The 18,938-nt window shown below is 47.4% G+C and overlaps 3 protein-coding genes across 4 annotated transcripts; 2 read left to right on the forward strand and 1 right to left on the reverse strand.

Moving 5' to 3' along the window:
* Nucleotides 1-257: 257 nt before the first annotated feature.
* acads (acyl-CoA dehydrogenase short chain) lies at nt 258-4,747 on the forward strand. The gene is made up of 10 exons (XM_062483926.1): nt 258-329; nt 1,107-1,267; nt 1,380-1,529; nt 1,636-1,747; nt 1,905-2,056; nt 2,536-2,706; nt 2,936-3,073; nt 3,175-3,270; nt 3,392-3,448; nt 3,652-4,747. The coding sequence occupies exons 1-10, from the start codon at nt 302-304 to the stop codon at nt 3,802-3,804; spliced, it is 1,218 nt and encodes a 405-aa protein (XP_062339910.1). The 5' UTR covers nt 258-301; the 3' UTR covers nt 3,805-4,747.
* Nucleotides 4,748-5,582: 835 nt separating this feature from the next.
* On the reverse strand, nt 5,583-7,000 carry cldn5b (claudin 5b). Its single transcript, XM_062483927.1, has one exon. It carries the CDS (start codon nt 6,761-6,763, stop codon nt 6,116-6,118), a length of 648 nt encoding a protein of 215 aa, XP_062339911.1. The 5' UTR covers nt 6,764-7,000; the 3' UTR covers nt 5,583-6,115.
* Nucleotides 7,001-13,434: 6,434 nt separating this feature from the next.
* On the forward strand, nt 13,435-18,872 carry septin5b (septin 5b). Of its 2 annotated transcripts, XM_062484387.1 has the most exons (12): nt 13,435-13,549; nt 13,715-13,728; nt 15,017-15,107; nt 15,219-15,305; nt 15,471-15,594; nt 15,682-15,816; nt 15,928-16,045; nt 16,224-16,325; nt 16,427-16,523; nt 16,682-16,817; nt 17,603-17,705; nt 17,872-18,872. In XM_062484387.1, exons 1-12 carry the CDS (start codon nt 13,507-13,509, stop codon nt 17,932-17,934), a joined length of 1,113 nt encoding a protein of 370 aa, XP_062340371.1. In that variant the 5' UTR covers nt 13,435-13,506; the 3' UTR covers nt 17,935-18,872. The 2 variants fall into 2 exon arrangements, with proteins under 2 accessions (XP_062340371.1, XP_062340370.1); XM_062484386.1 differs by lacking the exon at nt 13,435-13,549 and having other exon boundaries at nt 13,584-13,728.
* The last annotated feature ends 66 nt before the right edge of the window (nt 18,873-18,938 follow it).

Raw genomic sequence — 18,938 nt, forward strand, 5'->3', positions numbered from 1 at the left:
TATTGACTATCTCTCTGGCTCTGCTAGTTATGTCTTTCACTCTCTATATTATTCCTCCCATTCTCCCACACGCTGGCAAAGTCAAGCCACCCAAAAAATTCAAGGATTCATTTCACCTCCATGCGATGCCTCTCTGTAGTTTAACTTTAATTTAAATATGAACGTTATTTATTTACTATACAACAGTCACATGTCAACAGTCAACATTTTGGCGTTGAGGACGTATCGACTACGTCACATAACGCTTCTGCTTCCACCACACACACAAACCAGAGTTGCACAAGCAAGCTGAAGAGTAATAATGGCAGCACTTTTCAAAGCAAAGAAAGGTTAGTATTAGCGCTTTAACTATTGATTAACATGAAATACCTCCATTCTCGAATAAGACGTCTACTTCAAACTTCTTATTAATTCAAAGGTCATACAGCTGACAAAGTAAAACAACTGAAAGGGCTTGCTAGCAGGAAGATTGGCTAAGCTAGTTATCAAACAAGCAGATGGGTAGTTAATTAGGTTTCTTTTAATGCCAGCATGATTGAATGAATGCGTTCGTGTAATTGCAATGGTAATGTCGCTAACGAGTGCTAGCTTGTTGTTTTGAATGGGGTTAAGTAAGGACTAGCATTGCTAGCAGCTAGCTAATTGTCAGGTTAGATAACGATTGTTCGCTATCTCGCCAAATATACAGTTAACATCTCATTCCAGGGCTTAATACATGTTATCTCTGTACATTTAGTTTATTTTGAAAGGGTTAGTAGTTAAATTTGACATGCATTGATATTTGAAGCGGTGGTTCACAGTGCGAGCGCGTGCATGCACTAGGAGAAAGGTTGTGAGCGCGCATTCGCAGGGCGACCTTTCACCCAATTCTGCCAGTTGTCCTCCCGTTTGACACTTTCCCAACCATAGCAATTAGGCTCTTTTTTTTAGGTGGCCATCATATTTTTACGTAACCTTTGCGAAGGTTAAGGGTGTAGTTCATGGGTCTGCGCCGATAATGCCGACAATGACAAATAACAGAAAACAAAAACACCAAAGATTGTGATTGAACAATAATGTTATGACGGATGAGTCATGGTTTTATTCATCTTCCGTCTCTCCCCCAGCCCTGGGGCTGTGTCTAAGTGGCTGTCGTGGACTAACACAGCTTGCCGAGCTACCTGAGATGCACCAGATGCTCAGGCAGACGTGTAGAGACTACGCAGACCGAGAACTAGCCCCTATTGCCGCGCAACTAGACAAGGAACACAGGTACCCTGCCAAACAGGTACACGCACCCCTCTGCCAAACACAAAACAACTCGGATACGTCAAGTCAAGATCCTGTTGTGTGCAATGCTAGTCACATAGAACCTTGTTCCCTTGTGTTTTGGCATGTAGGTACGGGAGCTGGGGCAGATGGGTGTGATGGCCATCGAGGTACCAGAGGAACTTGGTGGAGCTGGGATGGACTACCTGGCCTACAGTCTGGCCGTGGAGGAGATCAGTCGAGGATGTGCCAGTACAGGAGTGGTGGTTTCTGTCAACAACGTACGTGTTTGCCCACCTGGCTGAATTCCCAAATGATCACAGCCTTGTTCGATATCGTGAGCCTCTCACTGTATCCCCTCAAGCATTTGAACCGTTTGCCTTTCAGTCTCTCTACATTGGCCCAGTGTTAAAGTATGGAACGGAGGAGCAGAAACGTGAGTGGATTCCTCCCTTCACCACAGGAGAGAAGGTTGGCTGCTTCTCCCTCAGTGAACCAGGTACACACACACACATTCACACACACACACACACAAACGTACACAGTTAATAAATCCTGACAGGAGGTCATCCACTTAACTTCTTTCTCACCTCAACTCTATTTCTTTCCTCCGCTCTCCTTTTCACGAATTCACCCGCTATCTCGTTCCGTCCCAGGCAACGGCAGTGACGCGGGGGCGGCGTCTACGCTGGCCCAGCAGGACGGGGACGAGTGGGTGCTGAACGGGACGAAGGCCTGGATCACCAACAGCTGGGACGCCTCCGCCACGGTCGTCTTCGCTACGACCGACAAGAAACTCAAACACAAGGTCGGGAACGCACACGTGCCCTTGGAGGCGATGCGATTGGCCCCGTGAGGCGTGGTTGTGATTGGCCCGACGTGAGGCGTGGATGTGATTGGCCCGACGTGAGGCGTGGATGTGATTGGCCCAACGTGAGGCGTGGATGTGATTGGCCCGACGTGAGGCGTGGATGTGATTGGCCCGACGTGAAGCGTGGATGTGATTGGCCCGACGTGAAGCGTCGATGTGATTGGCCACGTGAGGCGTGGATGTGATTGGCCCGACGTGAGGCGTGGATGTGATTGGCCCGACGTGAAGCGTCGATGTGATTGGCCACGTGAGGCGTGGATGTGATTGGCCCGACGTGAGGCGTGGATGTGATTGGCCCGACGTGAGGCGTGGATGTGATTGGCCCGACGTGAGGCGTGGATGTGATTGGCCCGACGTGAGGCGTGGATGTGATTTACAGCAATCCATCCTTCCCCCTTGGCTTCCGCTCTCTGCAGGGCATCAGTGCTTTCCTGGTCCCCATGCCTCACCCGGGCCTGTCCCTGGGCAAGAAGGAGGACAAGCTGGGCATCAGGGCGTCGTCCACCGCCAACATCATCCTGGAGGACTGCAGGATACCACTGGGCAACATGCTGGGCCCCCGAGGGGCAGGGTTCAAGATCGCCATGGTGGGTTGGAGCATGCCATTATACTTCAAAAAGCTTGCAAACAACACCCCCTTCACCTTTAAAACACTCAAACTTGACTATCTCTTCTTGTGGCTGTGTCCAGTGCTCTGCACTGTACTGTGTGCGTGTGATATGCACACAACTGACTTGTTTCTGCATTTGGAATAGTAAGAGTCACGCACAATGAAGCTTCTATTGAGAGAGGTGTTTTATGTCTGTTCCCCTGTAGCAAACCCTGGACAGTGGGCGTATCGGTATAGCCTCCCAGGCCCTTGGGATTGCACAGGCTTCCCTAGACTGCGCCGCGGACTACTCCCACAAACGCATTGCGTTCGGCGCCCCCATCGGCAAGATGCAGGCCATACAGGTAGGCGGGGCAGGTCACCAGGCGGTTTTGGGTCCGGGAGAATGATTTGCCGGTGCTCGGCTGCTCGTGTTTACCGAGGCACGCGTGTTTGCGTTCCGCAGTTTAAACTGGCCGACATGGCCGTGGCGTTGGAGAGCGCTCGCCTGCTCACTTGGAAATCGGCGCTGCTACGAGATGCCAAGATGCCCTACTCGAAGGTACACAGGCCCCCTCCTCCCCCCTCCCTCCCACGCTTTTCCTTCCTCTCTCTGGTTGTTTTCGAGAGAGCTCCAGCGCTCCGATTCTTCCTCACCGTGCTTCCTGTTTCCTGTCCCACAGGAAGCAGCCATGGCCAAACTGGCAGCGTCTGAGGCTGCCACCTTCTGCGCTCACCAGGTAAGACACGGCCAGCCTCTGGCTCGGCCAAAAGGATTGGATGTTTAGACCGAAAACATACCCCACTCTACTGAGTCTATCCGGTATTTTTTGATTGTTTGTTTGTTATGCCTGTTTTATGGCCATATATCTGTTGAATGCATCTCTCCGACATTTCTTTACTTTTCTTTCCATCAACTTTTATGTGGAATCCCCAAAAAAAGGCCATCCAAGTTTTGGGAGGAATGGGTTATGTGACGGACATGCCCGCAGAAAGACACTACCGGGACGCACGCATCACAGAAATCTACGAGGGCACCAGTGAGATCCAGAGGCTGGTCATCGCCGGACAGCTACTCAAGGAATACAAGCAGTAGCGTTCAGGCCGTGCTCTGGTTGGAAGTAGCCCTTCGTATTGATCTAGGATCAGGCAATCTTACCATGGGTCCTAATCCTTCATCATTCAGATATTGACACGGTCTACGTCAAGAGATACTGTCGGGGCTATCCTCCAGTCCATCCACACCAATGGGCTTTTACAGTTGGAACCGCTGTGTTCAACACCCAGTACGCCTTTGAGTTTCAGATCTGCTGCTCTCCCTCATCCCCCATTTGAAGAGTAACCGGGATAAAACGCCCCTCTCAAGAACATTATTTACGTGATAAGACTAACCTGCCTTACAAACATTCATCTTTTGCTGTGCCTGCGAACCGGATTCCTTAGATATTAGGACGACAGCTGACTTTTGCTCAGAGAATCTGGGGAAAACATCAAGTACTAAGACTTGGAAGCTGTCTCTCGCACCATCTGTTGTTTTTTTTTGTGTGTGCTGTAATACCCATTCTTACAAGAAGGGAGCAGCGATGTATCTCAGCTGCCTTTTTTCCCCTCAAACGTCACCAGAGCGCAGACGACACTTGATGGATGCACACTGGTTCAGGATCTACATAGATGTGTACACGCCCAGACTGCTTTTGGTGGCTGTAGCATTGCTGTGACTGCCCATCTATTGCCATGTCGTAGGCAAGTGGTAGCCAAACAGCGGTGTCTAGGAACATTTCTGGTCAACTTTTGATTGCATCAAAATGGTGTAGGCCTACCAGGTTATGATCCTAAAGTTTGCGGTTTGATCCGAAGAAACGGTTAGTGCAGGAGTTGTAATCACTGTCAGCTTGATCTGTTTGATTATTTAAGATTGTATGCTCTGTGTCGCGCATTGTAGGACATGATCTACACAGTCCTGGTCTGAGCCTCAATAAAACTGCTAATGTAAATATTTTAGTTATGAAGCAAAAGGAAAATAAAATCAAATGATCTAATCTGTGAGTTGTATTGTCATTGTAAATTAGATGAGTACTGTACTGCACAAGCAGGTTATTGTCTTGTAGCTGTGTGTGCACTAATAGGATGAAAAAGGCCCCAGCACAGTCCGGGCTTGATGCTAAACAATGAATATTTTATGGCCCAGGCAGTCATACAAAACATTGTCAAGATTCTGCTACCAGCTCGCATACGACATTTTGTACTCACATTGAACTCTTTGTTTCTCATTAGACGCTAAACTAGGCTGCTCTGTACTGAAGTGTACGTTAACACGATCAGGATCTCTCATCACATCTCTCCCTCCAGTTTGGTGCTGTCGGTATTCTCTCCAGAGATGATATCAGGGAGTAGCCCTAATGTGTTCCCCGTCCCTGTACAAGACTGGGTTACTGGGGCAGAGGTCATGGTGTTTGTGATTTCCACAGTACACATGCATGTGTATGGGTTAATCAGGGAGTCTGGCTTCCGTCCTGTTGATGTGTGGCGCTCTCACACGATCCAGTTTGTTTGTGTGTTCCACTGGGCCAAATCCTCCAACTAGGCCAAGTTTGCTGGTCTTCCTGCAGATCCGGGTCATGATACTGTGTATTGTATGTGTGCTGTTGAATTGGCCTTGCATGCTCTACTTGCGTAGTGATGTCAGAGACAGGATTAGTCAGGATACAGACACACACTCACAGGATGCTTTTTCTGTGTTTTTTATTTTCCTTTGGGGTGATTGTGTGCCTTTGTTAGGCATGCATTATTTTGTGTTTTACTGCTGTACAACCTATTGTCCCATCGTGTGGGGACAAATCAAGTTCCACTTACAACTTGAAAAAGTATCAGAACGCTTGTACAATATTGTTTATTACAAAAAACGGATATATAACAATACATTGTGGAAGAAAACAATCATTTGATACATGAAAACTGCAGAGCAAATGCATTCATATGTAAATGAGCCCCTTGGATTACAATAGGAAATCACATCGGTCTCAGTAGGCTACGCTACAAAGGAATCATCTATGTGGAAATAGACTAAAAAATACATCTCTCCGGACGTAACTATTAATAACCAGACACTGGAAAGAACAATACGGCATTCAGATAGTTCACACACCATGTCATACCACTTGGGCAAGACAATGGCCCATATGCGTCCGACAGTCACAACATTATACACTAGGCATAAACAAAATGTCTATATAATAACTGTGGGAAAATGAACATCATTTAGAAGAATCTAAATCATGCAAAAATCACAGTTGAGGCAACACTTAAGTTGATTCGGTATGTCCACAAATACCAATGTGACCCATTACTTTCTGGTTCACATCGGAGAGATTTGGTCCGATTTTTGCGCACAAGTCCACTTTATCGGCCTACACATAATGTTTTTTATCAAATTCACCGTTGGAAGTGATGCTTTTAGTGGGAGCATATTTGATGGAGTAGGCGCCCCTCACATTCTCAGGACAGGAGCAACACAGCAAGGTTCCCCCGAGCAGGAGCAGGGCCGTTGCAGCCCAGCCGATGTAGATCGAGGCTCCAATCTCTCTTTTCATGGACGGTGGCACCGCAGGGTCGTAAAAGTCGACTATGATTCGGTTGGCCATCCAGCAGAGAGGAGCCAGGGCAAATAGCCCACTGATTATGTAGATCACTCCACCAGCGTTAACAACCTTGGCTTTTACCGATTCGGTTGTGAGGCAGTTGGTACACTGGGCACCTGCAATCGTTACTGTCAGCCCGGCAGCCCCTAACACGGCCGAGATCACGGTGAGGGCTCGCGCCGTCTGCAGGTCTTGGGTGAGGGCAAGAACGGAATCGTGCGTCTTGCACTGCATCTGTCCTGTGCTTTGCACCACGCAAGACATCCAGAGACCGTCCCAGATGGTCTGAGCGACGAGAATGTTTGACTCAATGAACGCAGTCACCTTCCACATGGGAAGACCACATGCGACCATCCCCAGTAATGATCCAGCGACGCAAAACCCCAGGCCCAGATACTCCAGACACGCCGAAAGCATGGCTTAGATTTGATGTCAACTTCTTCAGATTACGAATTTGTGTTAGTAAGAATATCAATAGGGCTATATCTTCTACAATATAAAGTTCAAATGTATAGTTGGGAGATCTATAATTGTCTAATAAAAAAAAAGGTACAAATGTCTCCGCCCGGACACAACTTACTGTGCCGACTAACCGAATCGACTGGCTACGACTGGGTATCAGACTTCACGTTTATCAGACCAGAGAGCACTAGACTGACTCCACAGTTTCACACACATGTCAAAACAAAGCTGAAACTATGAACCAATAAGCGCCAGGCGCGTCTCTGGCTCAGCCAATGAGGAGTTCGAGGAGAGGCAGAGAGCGGCACATTGGCAGCCATGAGTAGCAGCAGTGATTAAATCACTGACTAGTTTTTTTTGCGGTAATAAGAAGGAATTAATTGACAAGTGACCTAGAAGAAACTGTAAGAAAGAGGTATTTGGCACAGTGGTAGCTACAAAGAGTTCTGGAGGATATAAGGAATATTTAAGGAATGTAGATAAATAACGGTGTGTTTTCTCTGTTTCACTCTAGAGTCGAAAAGGTTCGATACCTCCCAATAATGAAGCGATTTACAGGAATCCATCAGCCGGTTTTATGAAGTTACTATATGGCCAATAAGAAACCTCTCAAACACACACACACACACACACACACAAACACAAACACACTCATAAACACATGCACACACAGGATAAACTGCAGTGCAACGGATAGCAAATGTGTTGAAACACTATTGTGTTCAGGTTGTGTTGTTGAAATGTTCCTTTAACCCTTGTGCTGCCTTCGGGTCACATGACCCAAAGGTTCATAACGAACCATCATTGTGTTTACCCAGTTTTACCCAATACAAAAACTAATAAAAATAATTTTCTTTTAACCTTTGCAATGTGGGGGGTCTGAGACAGCCCAACGGTTAAAAGAAAATGCTTCACTTTGTTTTTGTATGAGGTAAATTTGTCGCAATACAACGGTGGGTCACACGGCTGATGGGTCAGAATGACCCGAAGATAACACAAGGGTTAACTCTGTCCCATTTATCCAATTTTTGAATAGACAAACTAACAGGACTAAGATCAGACATGTTTTTTTCCACGTACACTTTGTAGAATATTGCACGCTCAGCCTTGTGTGTACTTCTAAACTGTATGTGAGAGGAAGAAAGAAAGACATGTATAATAAACAACCCCCATATTCTTCTTTAGAAGTATGGGTGTGTTATTTACAGTTGGCCAGTTTAAGTTTCAAAAGTAATCATCCCTTTGGCGAATGTGAAACCAAACTGCTGGATGGGTACTCCAAAGGGAGGGGAATGGCGTGTGCGCGTGTGCATCTGTGTGTGCACGTTGAGGGCCACTCAACAGTGTTTACTCGAAAGAAAAGTGATGCATGCTGATAATAATTTGGGCCACTCCTAATTCCTCAATTACCACGTGGGAGCATTCCTGTGGAAGTCTCAAGCAGTACATCCCTCTTCCACCAGTAGACCCCATCTCCTTAGAGGGCCGTTGGGTTGAGCGGCTGGAAGGTACCCAGAGGGGGGGTGGGGGGGTTTCCACCCCTCACACTGGCTTGTTTCGATGCAGCCATGTCCAGCAAACATAAACAGGGCGGAGGGAAATCTGGGATGCTCTGATAATGGCTCATAAATTCTGTTCGCTAAACAGAGAGGCTTTGACGTTCATGGTGACGGAGACATGACGAGAGAAAAAACAGTTTCTCAAGACCAGAGAAGAGAGAGACCAGGGTACTGGTCTCTGGGGGGGGGGGACATCCCGTTTTCGATTCTCTTTTTGCATTTTTTTTTGCCTTTCACTTTCGCTATGATTGTTATCCGATGGGTTGTATTCAATGACATGTAACAACATGTATTTTATAGAAGTGTCGGCTGTCAACATGCCGACGAAAAGCACATTTCTTAATGAAAACACAATCAACCATCATCCCTTCGAGAAGTTTCGTTATCGGACAGAATGTGTTGGATCGCTTAAACCAAGAGCCTAAACACCACCGAGACAATAGTCAATAGATTTCAACTCTGCTTTGTGTGAGGTGGGAATGGGGAGGTGGGTCTTGACCAGGTGTTTCCTCTTCAGCCATGGTATGTGTGACTGAGCGTGCGTCCACCGGCACACACACACGTAGCGTTCAAGTGGCAGGTGCTTGTAAGCCCTGTGGACTGGCATCTCTGCTGGAGGGTGGTGTATGGGTTGGAAGCTACACCCATGTAGGTAGTCAGGTGGCTGAGTGGTTAGGGAAGTGGGCTAGTATCTGAAGGTCGCCAGTTCGATTCCCGGCCGAGCCAAATGACGTTGTGTCCTTGGGCAAGGCACTTCACCCTACTTGCCTCGGGGGAGAATGTCCCTGTACTTACTGTAAGTCGCTCTGGATAAGAGCGTCTGCTAAATGACAAAATGTAAATGTCATTTTCAAGGCTGTGAACTTGCCGGCCAGGGAGGGGAGAGGGGGGAAATATTGTCAAGCGGTAGAAATGATAAATTCCTTGTCTTTGCAAACTTTCATGGCGATTGAAACCCTTTCTGATTTCTGCTGATGAAAGCGTCAATTCTGAGCTTTGAATGTTGATGTGCATCTCTGAATCTAACCCTGGTCTTCGCCTAACTTGACCTCAACGCCCAAACACTGTGAACTGCTCCTGTGAAATCAGCTTTCCTGTGATTGCTTTTGGTCCTTTTGCCTCGATTCTCTTGTGTGTTCGGTCAGGGGTGGCTCAGTCATAATTGAAAGGAGTGAAGCAAGGTGGTGGTTGGGGTGGGGGTGTTGGTGTGGGGGGGGGGGGGGGGGACTGAAAGGAAGGAGAATTGCTAGGATGTCCTGTCTCTTATCATTTCCCTGTCCTGGCCATTGTTCTCTGTGAACCCCCTCCCCCTCCCCAACGCATTTCTTCTCCACGTCAACTCTTTATTATTCTCATACTGAAACACCAGCTACTGTATGGTGCTTCCACTCGCTTCTTGTGTTTGATGCCTTCCTGAGGCTTCTTTTCTCTGAGTCAGCACAACCTCTGGCCACAGGTGACCCCGCAGTAAACATATCGACGTCGCAAAGATTGTCAGAGCTGGGGGAGACGACATGATATATTCCTGTTGGCTATTAGGTGGGTAGACTACCAGGGAATATGGTTTGATGTCCTCGTGTGTCATCATGCTGTGCGTGATAACCGGCCTGCTGGAGTCAGTCAGGGTGAGGGAGTTCCGGCCATAGCTGGACATGATGAGTCATGTTGTAGGAGATGTGATGTGTCACCCCTCACTTTAGGGTAATTTTGGTTTTAGGGGCCTTAACTGATTGGATCTTCTGATGTCTCACTAATCCAATTAACTTGCCCAACCTTGCTGCCCGAATGTGTGCCCCCTGGCCTCTGTCCCCTGTCCTCTCCGTGACTCCTCCACACCTCCTCAGCTGGTGTGGGTCCCGCTTGTGGAAGCGCAGAGAGTGTGTACTGTAGGCCGAGGGTAGGACAGGGGAGAGGAGGCCACAGTTTAGGATTGAGACGCTGCCAGGGCCGCTCTGTGTTTATGATGGTGGTGAAGCCAGCTGGGGTCACACTGTCTCTCTCCTCAGGGTTTATCTTACTGGAGACAGACGGGACACATTGTTTACATTGCTGTGTATTTATAGGTGTTTTTTTCAGGTTGTTTTTTGCTGTTGATGGTATCAGCTGGACAAGTGTTGTGACTCATCTTGATAAGATGACCTTGCCCAACTGCCAAAGCAAAGTCGGGTGGCACAGTTCTGGACAGTGGTGGACATTGGACCTGCCCGTTCCTAACTAAAATCCGAACTTTATCTCGTCATCCTAAATCCTAGAGTGGATTCGTTTTTCTTATTCTGGTCTGAATGGACACATTTGACTGAGTCAGCTCTCTTAGTGAGTCTTGATTGTCAAATAACTCTTCTGGTCTCCTTGTGTTGTTTTTACATGTGCTTGTTTTGATTTCTGGGACCATTTCTGCCTTATCTCTACATCAGCCCATTTCCTCCTTGGAACGACACTATTTCCTGTTGTCATTAAGAGCAATCAGGGAGATAACAGAGTGACTTCAAGACGGTCTTTCTCTCGCCCTCTTACTTCTCGGCCTGTCTCTTTCTCTCTGTCATTTAGCAAGATAAAACATCCCACAGTATACATACTGTACACTCCCATTCTGAAAACAAGATGCAAAAGGTTCCTACTTTGCCGAATGTTGTGAAAAGAACAACATGCCGCTACTTCTCTCCTTTCTATCAGTCCGCGCTCGAAAAAATAATGTTTTTCCGGCTTTGCCCGCCCCCTGTCTTCTCCCTCAATAGTTTTTTTCGCGGAGGGGAAAAGGAGAAACAGCTTGTTCAGAACAATACAGTGTTCCTTCTGTGATTTAGCGTTCTCTATAGGGAGCCGCACAGGAGTCCATGTGATGGGCCACTGTGTGGGTGTGGACTTCCAACCAGTGGCCTTCTCTCATTTCCTGGCTGAAGTCATCATGTGACCCGGTGCGACACCTCTGTGTGTGGGGGATCAACAGGCAGGCCACACTCAAATTCACACTCAGGTCACAGTGTGTCCAGCAGACCCACACTCGTACACACACGTCCACACACGCTTACTCCATGCTGTGATATAAACCATGACATCTAAACAAGACATTTAGTCAAACGAGTCCAATTAGATTGTACTCTGTGTCTCGGGGAATGTGAAATATCCTTGTTAGTTCAGAAGATCCACCTCCAGTTCTTTGCTGTTATGTACTACTGGACAAGCAAAAGCGTGCTAGTAGCTCGTCGATGTCATGCGCTGACCGTGAAAGCAAACTGAGCCATGTGCTCCAGCATTGTTGCTTCTGGCTGAAGTCCATGCTTCCTACATTAGACTGAGGTCACATCCACCTCCTGGTCATTAGCAGATCTGAGAGAACAATAACTGATGGCCTTGTAAGAATATGAAAGGAAATCATGTAGGACTCGACCTGGATTGATCACGTCGGTAAAAACGTTCAGTGTAATGGTTATGTGATATCGTTAACTCACGAATTATGATTGTTGCATTGCTGTGGAAATGTATTGGTGCGACTGAAAGAATGTTCCGGACCCCCCCTTAGGGGTGAAGCAGAGGTTTAGGTTGGATAAGATAAGAGTCAGCAGGTGAAATCCAGTAGAAGAAAGTAGAAAGGAAGATGTTGATCCCAGACATCTCCGTTTGAGTCGAGAACGTTGTCCCTCCTGAGCTGAACACTGGATATCCGCGAGGCTAAAGTCATGATGGAGACATGAGAAAACAGTGTCGCTGTGGCCTGGGGGAGGGTGGTCGCCAATGTTTGGGTGGCCAGTGTGTGTGTGTGTGTGTGTGTGTGGGGGGGGGGGGGGGGGGGGGCTTGGGGGGGATTGCAGCTGGGAACTCATTGTCAGAACCTGTACTTACGCTGGTGTGAAAGCAGAGGAAACGAGTCGGTCATGGCCACCCTGCCTTAGTCCTGGGTTCCCATCATTGTTCCCTTGCCATCCCTTCCCCTCCGCAGGTATGTGTCAGCCCTGCAGGATGTGGGCTCTGCTCACTCTCTCTCTCTCTTTCGTGCCCTCCCCTCCCCCCCCCTCTCACTCTTTCTTGCTCTCGTTCCCCTCCCTCTCTCTATCTTCCTCTCGCTCACTCTTCCTTTTTGTCTCAGTCATCTGGTAGCTCTCTCCTTTTATTGGTTGCTCTTGAATGTCATGTAATTGCCACGGTGTTCCTCTCTAGGTAGGGCCTTTACAATGGACCTCACAGAACTCCTACATGAGTGCCACACAGGACACAGCTGATAAACGACCGACCCTTTTCTCTGCTGATGTCGGCAAAGCGATGGCTCCATTGTTTGGTCGAGAAAATGTCGTCTGTGAGCCTTGTTTCATGTTCCTCCACGACTGTAGAGGTATATACATCATTTACATTTGCCAATAACCAAGGCACAGCAAACACCATGCTGCCATATGAGGCGTCAAAGGGTTTAGAGACTCAGCAGTTTGCTAACAGAGTTCCTAATAAACTGTTATTGTAATTTACACATTTTCTTCCAAAACGCAGACTAATTTCCCAGCAGGCTATCTATATTTAGATGTGTGGGGGAATGTGTGAGAGCACCAGTCACCATCACCATTGCAGGACCACACTGCTTAGTGGGGCCTAATGGAGGACTGTGACGGCTTTGATGTTTTAGATAAACGTGCTGTGGTTCCCTGGGGAGCGGGAAGGGGCAAAGACAGACTGAACATTGACTGACATGGTTTAGATAAAATACCTTCTTGTCAGCAGGTTTCCTATGGTATAGCAGCCCTTCGTTGATGCTGCACAGTGTAGACACGCAAACCCAACATATAGGACAGAGAATGCCAAGGCAGACATTCCTTCTCGAGGTGCCATGTCCAACTTATACGATTCAAACACCCTAGGGTCCAAAACAACCCGCCTGTTTTAAAGTGACATAAGGCTGCCACCTTGTGGGGGTATCAGGGACGACACTCCAACTCCTCCACAACATTTTCAGAATCTGCTCTTATTTTGATATTTTTCTGCATTATATAAAAAGATAGATCGTTAGCGTATAATTTAATTTGGCCATATCTTACAATGCATTATAGTTTACACGGCAATAATTTATAAATTATGTGAAATTGCTCGTGTACGACACATTCAACTGGAGCGCGCAAGTACGTGAACGAATCCAGCTGTTTTCCGGCGGCCAAGATGACGACCAGCACGAGGTACAAGAGCCGAACGCTCAAATCAGGTAAGGAATGTTTGCAGCATACTTAATCAATTATCAATCAATTATTTTCACTTCATTCTACTGTTCTCTCTTGCACCCGTCTTGGCTTCATCTTTCACCTGCCACTAATGTGTACCTTCCATGTCCATGGACGCACTGGATCATTCCATCGCGGATACTACTCAGGAGATGATATAGAGGTAAGCATTTATGAAGCACGTTCAATGAAAAAAAAGAAAGAGAGATCATTTGAGAATTCAGTCAACGTAACCTAATTTGTCGGTGTGATTTATTTTCATATGATCTGTGTATAAACAGACGCGGTTAGTAAACAAGCTGGGCTTCGTTTGGAAGAAAATGAACGAGATTCACGGCGTACATTTAGCAACATTTTCCAATCCGCCTATAACCGGTGTGTGACCCAAATTACGATGGTGTTCTTGCCTGTTTTTATTTCTGCTCATCCAACTGCGAGTTACCGAGTTGCTATTGTGTTGCCTGGTGTGCGCGCGTCCAGTGGTTGTATGTTCAAGCTGCGCGCGGATCACAGGCATAGGCGCTTGTTGGCCCAGGTAACACCCCTGCAATATAATGAAAGGTGTGTGAGGAGGATATACAGTTATTCGTCTCATAATTTATGTCATAATGTTTCGAAAGTTTTACAGTCGATGAATGTCCTTTCTCCACCCATTCTTGAACCATCTCTCAGAGGGCTCCCCTACAGCCATCCAGCATAGCTTTACTGGTCTATGGAAAGAGGTTTAGACAGTTCCCCATTAATTAATGGCGCAAGTGGGCGTAATGTCTGAACAACAAATTTGTCAAACCCAATCCTCCTAGCTGTCTCCATAGCAACTCCAGTCCATCTCAGCTCTGTTTGGGAGATTTTAAGGTGTATTCCTTCTGGTCTCTGTGCCTTCTTGAAGCAGGCCTACTCACGGATGATTATGCCACACTCCCCCCACACACAAAACGACCCCCCAAACACGCACACAGGCACATGCGCATTGATCTGTGCTCATATCCTGCAAAACAATTTACACTTCTACATAACTCACAGGCACATTGGATGCTCCTTGTGTTGGTATTGGTCCCAAGATCTCAGTAGAGAGCACTCAACTGGAAGAAATGCCAACCAATGAGGTGGACCAAGTAACACACACACACACACGCACACACATGAATAACAAGAGTCTTAAGTCCCTGGGAGGGATGCTCTGTGGACCATGAGCTTGTATGCGACAGTATGTTAAATGCAGTAGCTCTCCCCTCCCCCCACTGGTTGTTCTGTGGACATCCTCAGGGCAAGCGCCCTCTCCCGGAATACCCCTCTGCCTGCTGCCTCAATAAAACATGAAGGGAATTATGGGAATGCCCTACTAACATGGCAGGCCTTCCGGAGCTGTGCGATACCGAGGGTAAGGTCTGTGAGACCTTGCACCGATTTATCATGTGTGTGACTTGCTTCTGTGTCTCTGGGTACTCGAGGAGAAGGAGTACGTTGGCTTCGCAACCCTCCCCAACCAGGTGCACAGGAAGTCTGTGAAGAAAGGATTTGACTTCACCCTCATGGTTGCAGGTGAGAGGGCCGAGCTGTGAAGGGGAGGCAATAAAAACACACTATTTATGAGCAGGACGTATTCTGAATTGTGAATAGTGTGAAAATGACTTGTTTACGATTGTTCTTCAGGGGAGTCCGGCCTGGGTAAATCCACTCTGGTGAACAGCCTGTTTCTAACCGACTTGCACAAGGACAGGAAACTGCTCAACGCTGAGGGTGAGGCAACAATAACTGTCAGAAGTCACAGTTGTATCCCTTTTAACGTGAGGCAGTGTTGCTTCAGGTAATAAAGAGTCTATATGGAGCATGCTAATACGCAAATTCACGACCGGTTAGCGATACGCTCTCACCAGGGTTTTCTGTGCGTGTGTCTTGCTCTAGAGCGTATCAGCCAGACAGTGGAGATCACTAAGTACACCGTTGATATCGAGGAGAAGGGCGTCAAGCTGAAGCTAACTATTGTAGACACACCTGGCTTCGGAGATGCCGTCAACAATACTGAGTGGTATGTGACTGTGGAATTGCCCGTCAATGCAGAAAACTCGATGATACTTTCATGGTTTTTCACGACTGATTGGTTATATGTTTGCAGCTGGAGACCCATCACAGACTACATCGATCAGCAGTTTGAGCAGTACTTCAGAGACGAGAGCGGACTGAACAGGAAGAACATCCAGGATAGCCGGGTCCACTGTTGTCTCTACTTTATACCCCCCTTTGGACATGGGTAAGACGAGCTCTCACGCAGGCACGCTCACACAGACGCACACGCACACTGATGCGCACGCGCGCTCAAAGCACGCACGCGCCCTCACGCTGAGCTGGCGACCGTCTGCAGGCTGCGTCCTGTCGACGTGGAGTTCATGAAGGCACTGCAGGACAAGGTCAACGTGGTCCCGCTCATCTCCAAAGCGGACTGCCTCACGCCCACCGAGATCCGGAAGCTGAAAGACCGGGTAAGGCCAGAGACGACGAGTAGCGGAGACGAACCCGCGGTCGTGGGTGGGGGGGGGGGGGGGGGGGATCCTCTCCGAGGATCCCGTAGCGTCCAGATTGACTGTAAACTGCCTCCAGGTGTCTTCTTCACCTTTCCACCTCCCCCCCCTCCCTCCCCCCCCCTCCTTGTCCGTTCAGCTGAGGGAGGAGATAGACAAGCTGGGGATCAAGGTCTACCAGTTCCCCGACTGTGACTCCGATGAAGAGGAGGACTTCAAGCAGAGAGACAGAGAGCTGAAGGTGTGTGCCTCCTGCAGCCGGGCGTCACACAGACCTCCAAGGCGCATCACTCCCCTATCCTCCCTCCAACAAAACAACTTGTGTGTGTGTGTGTGTTTCAGGAGAGCACTCCTTTTGCCGTGATCGGCAGCAATACTGTGGTGGAGGCCAGAGGTCAGAGAGTGAGAGGAAGGCTTTACCCATGGGGCATTGTGGAGGGTAGGACCCCCCCCCCCCCCCCCCCCCCGTTCTGCTCCACACTGCTCTAAGACGGGTTCCAGTGATCTCCCAAATATCAGTTTCCAGTATTCTGTTTTGGATTAATCCTAATGTTGACGCTACTGTGTGTGTGTGTGTGTGTGTGTGTGTTTGTCTAGTGGAGAACCAGTCCCACTGTGACTTTGTCAAGCTGAGGACCATGCTAATCAGAACGCACATGCATGACCTGAAGGACATCACCTGCGACTGTCACTATGAAAACTACAGAGCCCAGTGCATCCAGATCATGACCAGGTAGATGCAGTGTGTGTGTGTGTGTGTGTGTGTGTGTGTGTTTAGGGATCAGAATCAGAATTTGGTTTATTCGTCATGTAGGTTTACACAAACACTGAATTTACTGTGGCAGGAAAGTGAAAACAATAAACATATACGGATCTTAAATTAAAAGTACAATAGTCTAACTAATTCTAAGAATTAAACAATCAAAAAAATTCAACAATTTAAAATATAAAATATATATATATAAGAATATGAATGGGCAGCATAGTGCAAAAGAGATCGAGGTGGCTTGTGCGTAGTGCAATAGGTGTCGGACTTAAAATAGATAATAGTTAAATGTCTGTGGGAGTCCTTGTCCTTGTTGAAGAGGCCAGTTACTGTCTTTGTCTACTCATTGTCTTTTAAATCTGCAGTAGAACTCGTTCAGGTCGTTGGCCAGGCGGGAGTCGTTAGTGGAGTGGGGGGCTCTGGGCTGGTAGTTGGTGATCTACCTGAGCCCTCCAGACAGAAGCAGAGTTGTTTTAGTCTCTCTTTTGACTACAGTCGTTTAGCCTCTCTCACCGCCTTGCTAAACCTGTCTCTATCCCCACTCCTAAACGCTTGATCACTGTGTGTGCGTGTGTGTTTGTATGTAGAAGGCTCACCTTTTTTTGTGTGTGGGTGTTTAGTGCTCAGTCCTGTATTGTGTGTGTGTGTGTGTGTGTGTGTAAATATTTGTGTTCAGGGCAGACCCGGTCTTAAGTGTGTGTGTCTTTTGGGCTCACTCCTGTTGTGTGTGTGTGTGTGTGTGTGTGTTGCAGTAAGATGAATGCTGTCAACCGTGTTGAGAGCCCGATCCCTATCTTGCCCCTGTCTACTCCGGACGTGGAGACGGAGAAGCTGATCAAGATGAAGGATGAAGAGGTACGAGAAACACTGTTCCAGCCCCAAGCTGCTACTGTACAGCTTAGTGGTTTCTGTGGGTGTGCCTCTCTCTCTCTCTCTCTCTCTCTCTCTCTCTCTCTCTCTCTCTCTCTCTCTCTCTCTCTCTCTCTCTCTCTCATATCCTCTCCCTCCCTCCTCCCTGTAGTTGAGAAGGATGCAGCAGATGCTACAGAAGATGCAGCAGCAAATGCACGAGCAAGACCTGTGATGCGTCCACTTCCTCGGCCTCACGCCCAACCACTGTTTACGTGGGCAGAGCTCCACAGGGCCCATGCAACACGACCTGCCATGTATCAATTCATCTCCACCAGGATGTCGGCGAGTTGACATTGTCTCCGATGGCCTGGGATAACAGGCTTGGTTTCCTAAGAACAAAGAAATAATGTGCATGTCACCTGTTTTCGGTAGAAAAAAACCCACAGGATAAATCCAGCACAGAACAGGGTCAACAGCTATGGTTTTTTTTTTTTTTTCAACAAGCTTGTCTGTTGGATCCAGTCTTTAGCCAAGCTTTGTAGTATCTTTGTAGATTGCACTTTGTTACCTTTACACATCAGTTGTTGTTAGATTTACTGAAGGGAATGTGGTTTGTCATTCATGTAGATTTGAGTACTTCCTATGCACTATTTGACCTACTAAGTCCCACAGTGAGCTTGTTTATTTATTGTATAGTTAATTTATTCTCTTTTTGTCTGTTTATTCCATGGTGTTAGCCTGTGTGTGTGTGTGATGAACATGGTTGTGTGTGAGAGAGACAGAGACAAAAAAAGGGTGTGTTTGTGTCAGCAAAAATTGTGTCATTTTTTTGACCAGCAGAATAGAAGCCAAAGTGATGACAATTAAGTTCTACAGGCATTGTCTCTTTAACGTTCAAAGACTGCCTCTGAGGTTGACTATTGGTTTATGAAGCGTTGCACCACAATCAATAATCTTACAATTTGTTGCAGACAAACCAGTGATGGAATCTCATATGTTATTGGCCAGCTACCAGACATTAGCATGGCACGCGTATGAGTATTGTACATGGATGTGAGGTTATTTTGTCTGTTAATTCAAATATTGTCAGCATGTTGTTCACACAGTCGAGGTTACAGACAGTGACTCACAATGCTCATCAATAATAAAACCAATGTTGTGACACTTTTATATCACAGGCTGGATGTCCTTCATTGATTGTGAAATCACCTAGCTCCATGTCGTGGTACAACATCA

The sequence above is a fragment of the Osmerus eperlanus genome, chromosome 18 (assembly GCF_963692335.1).
Source record: "Osmerus eperlanus chromosome 18, fOsmEpe2.1, whole genome shotgun sequence".
Lineage (NCBI taxonomy): Eukaryota > Metazoa > Chordata > Actinopteri > Osmeriformes > Osmeridae > Osmerus > Osmerus eperlanus.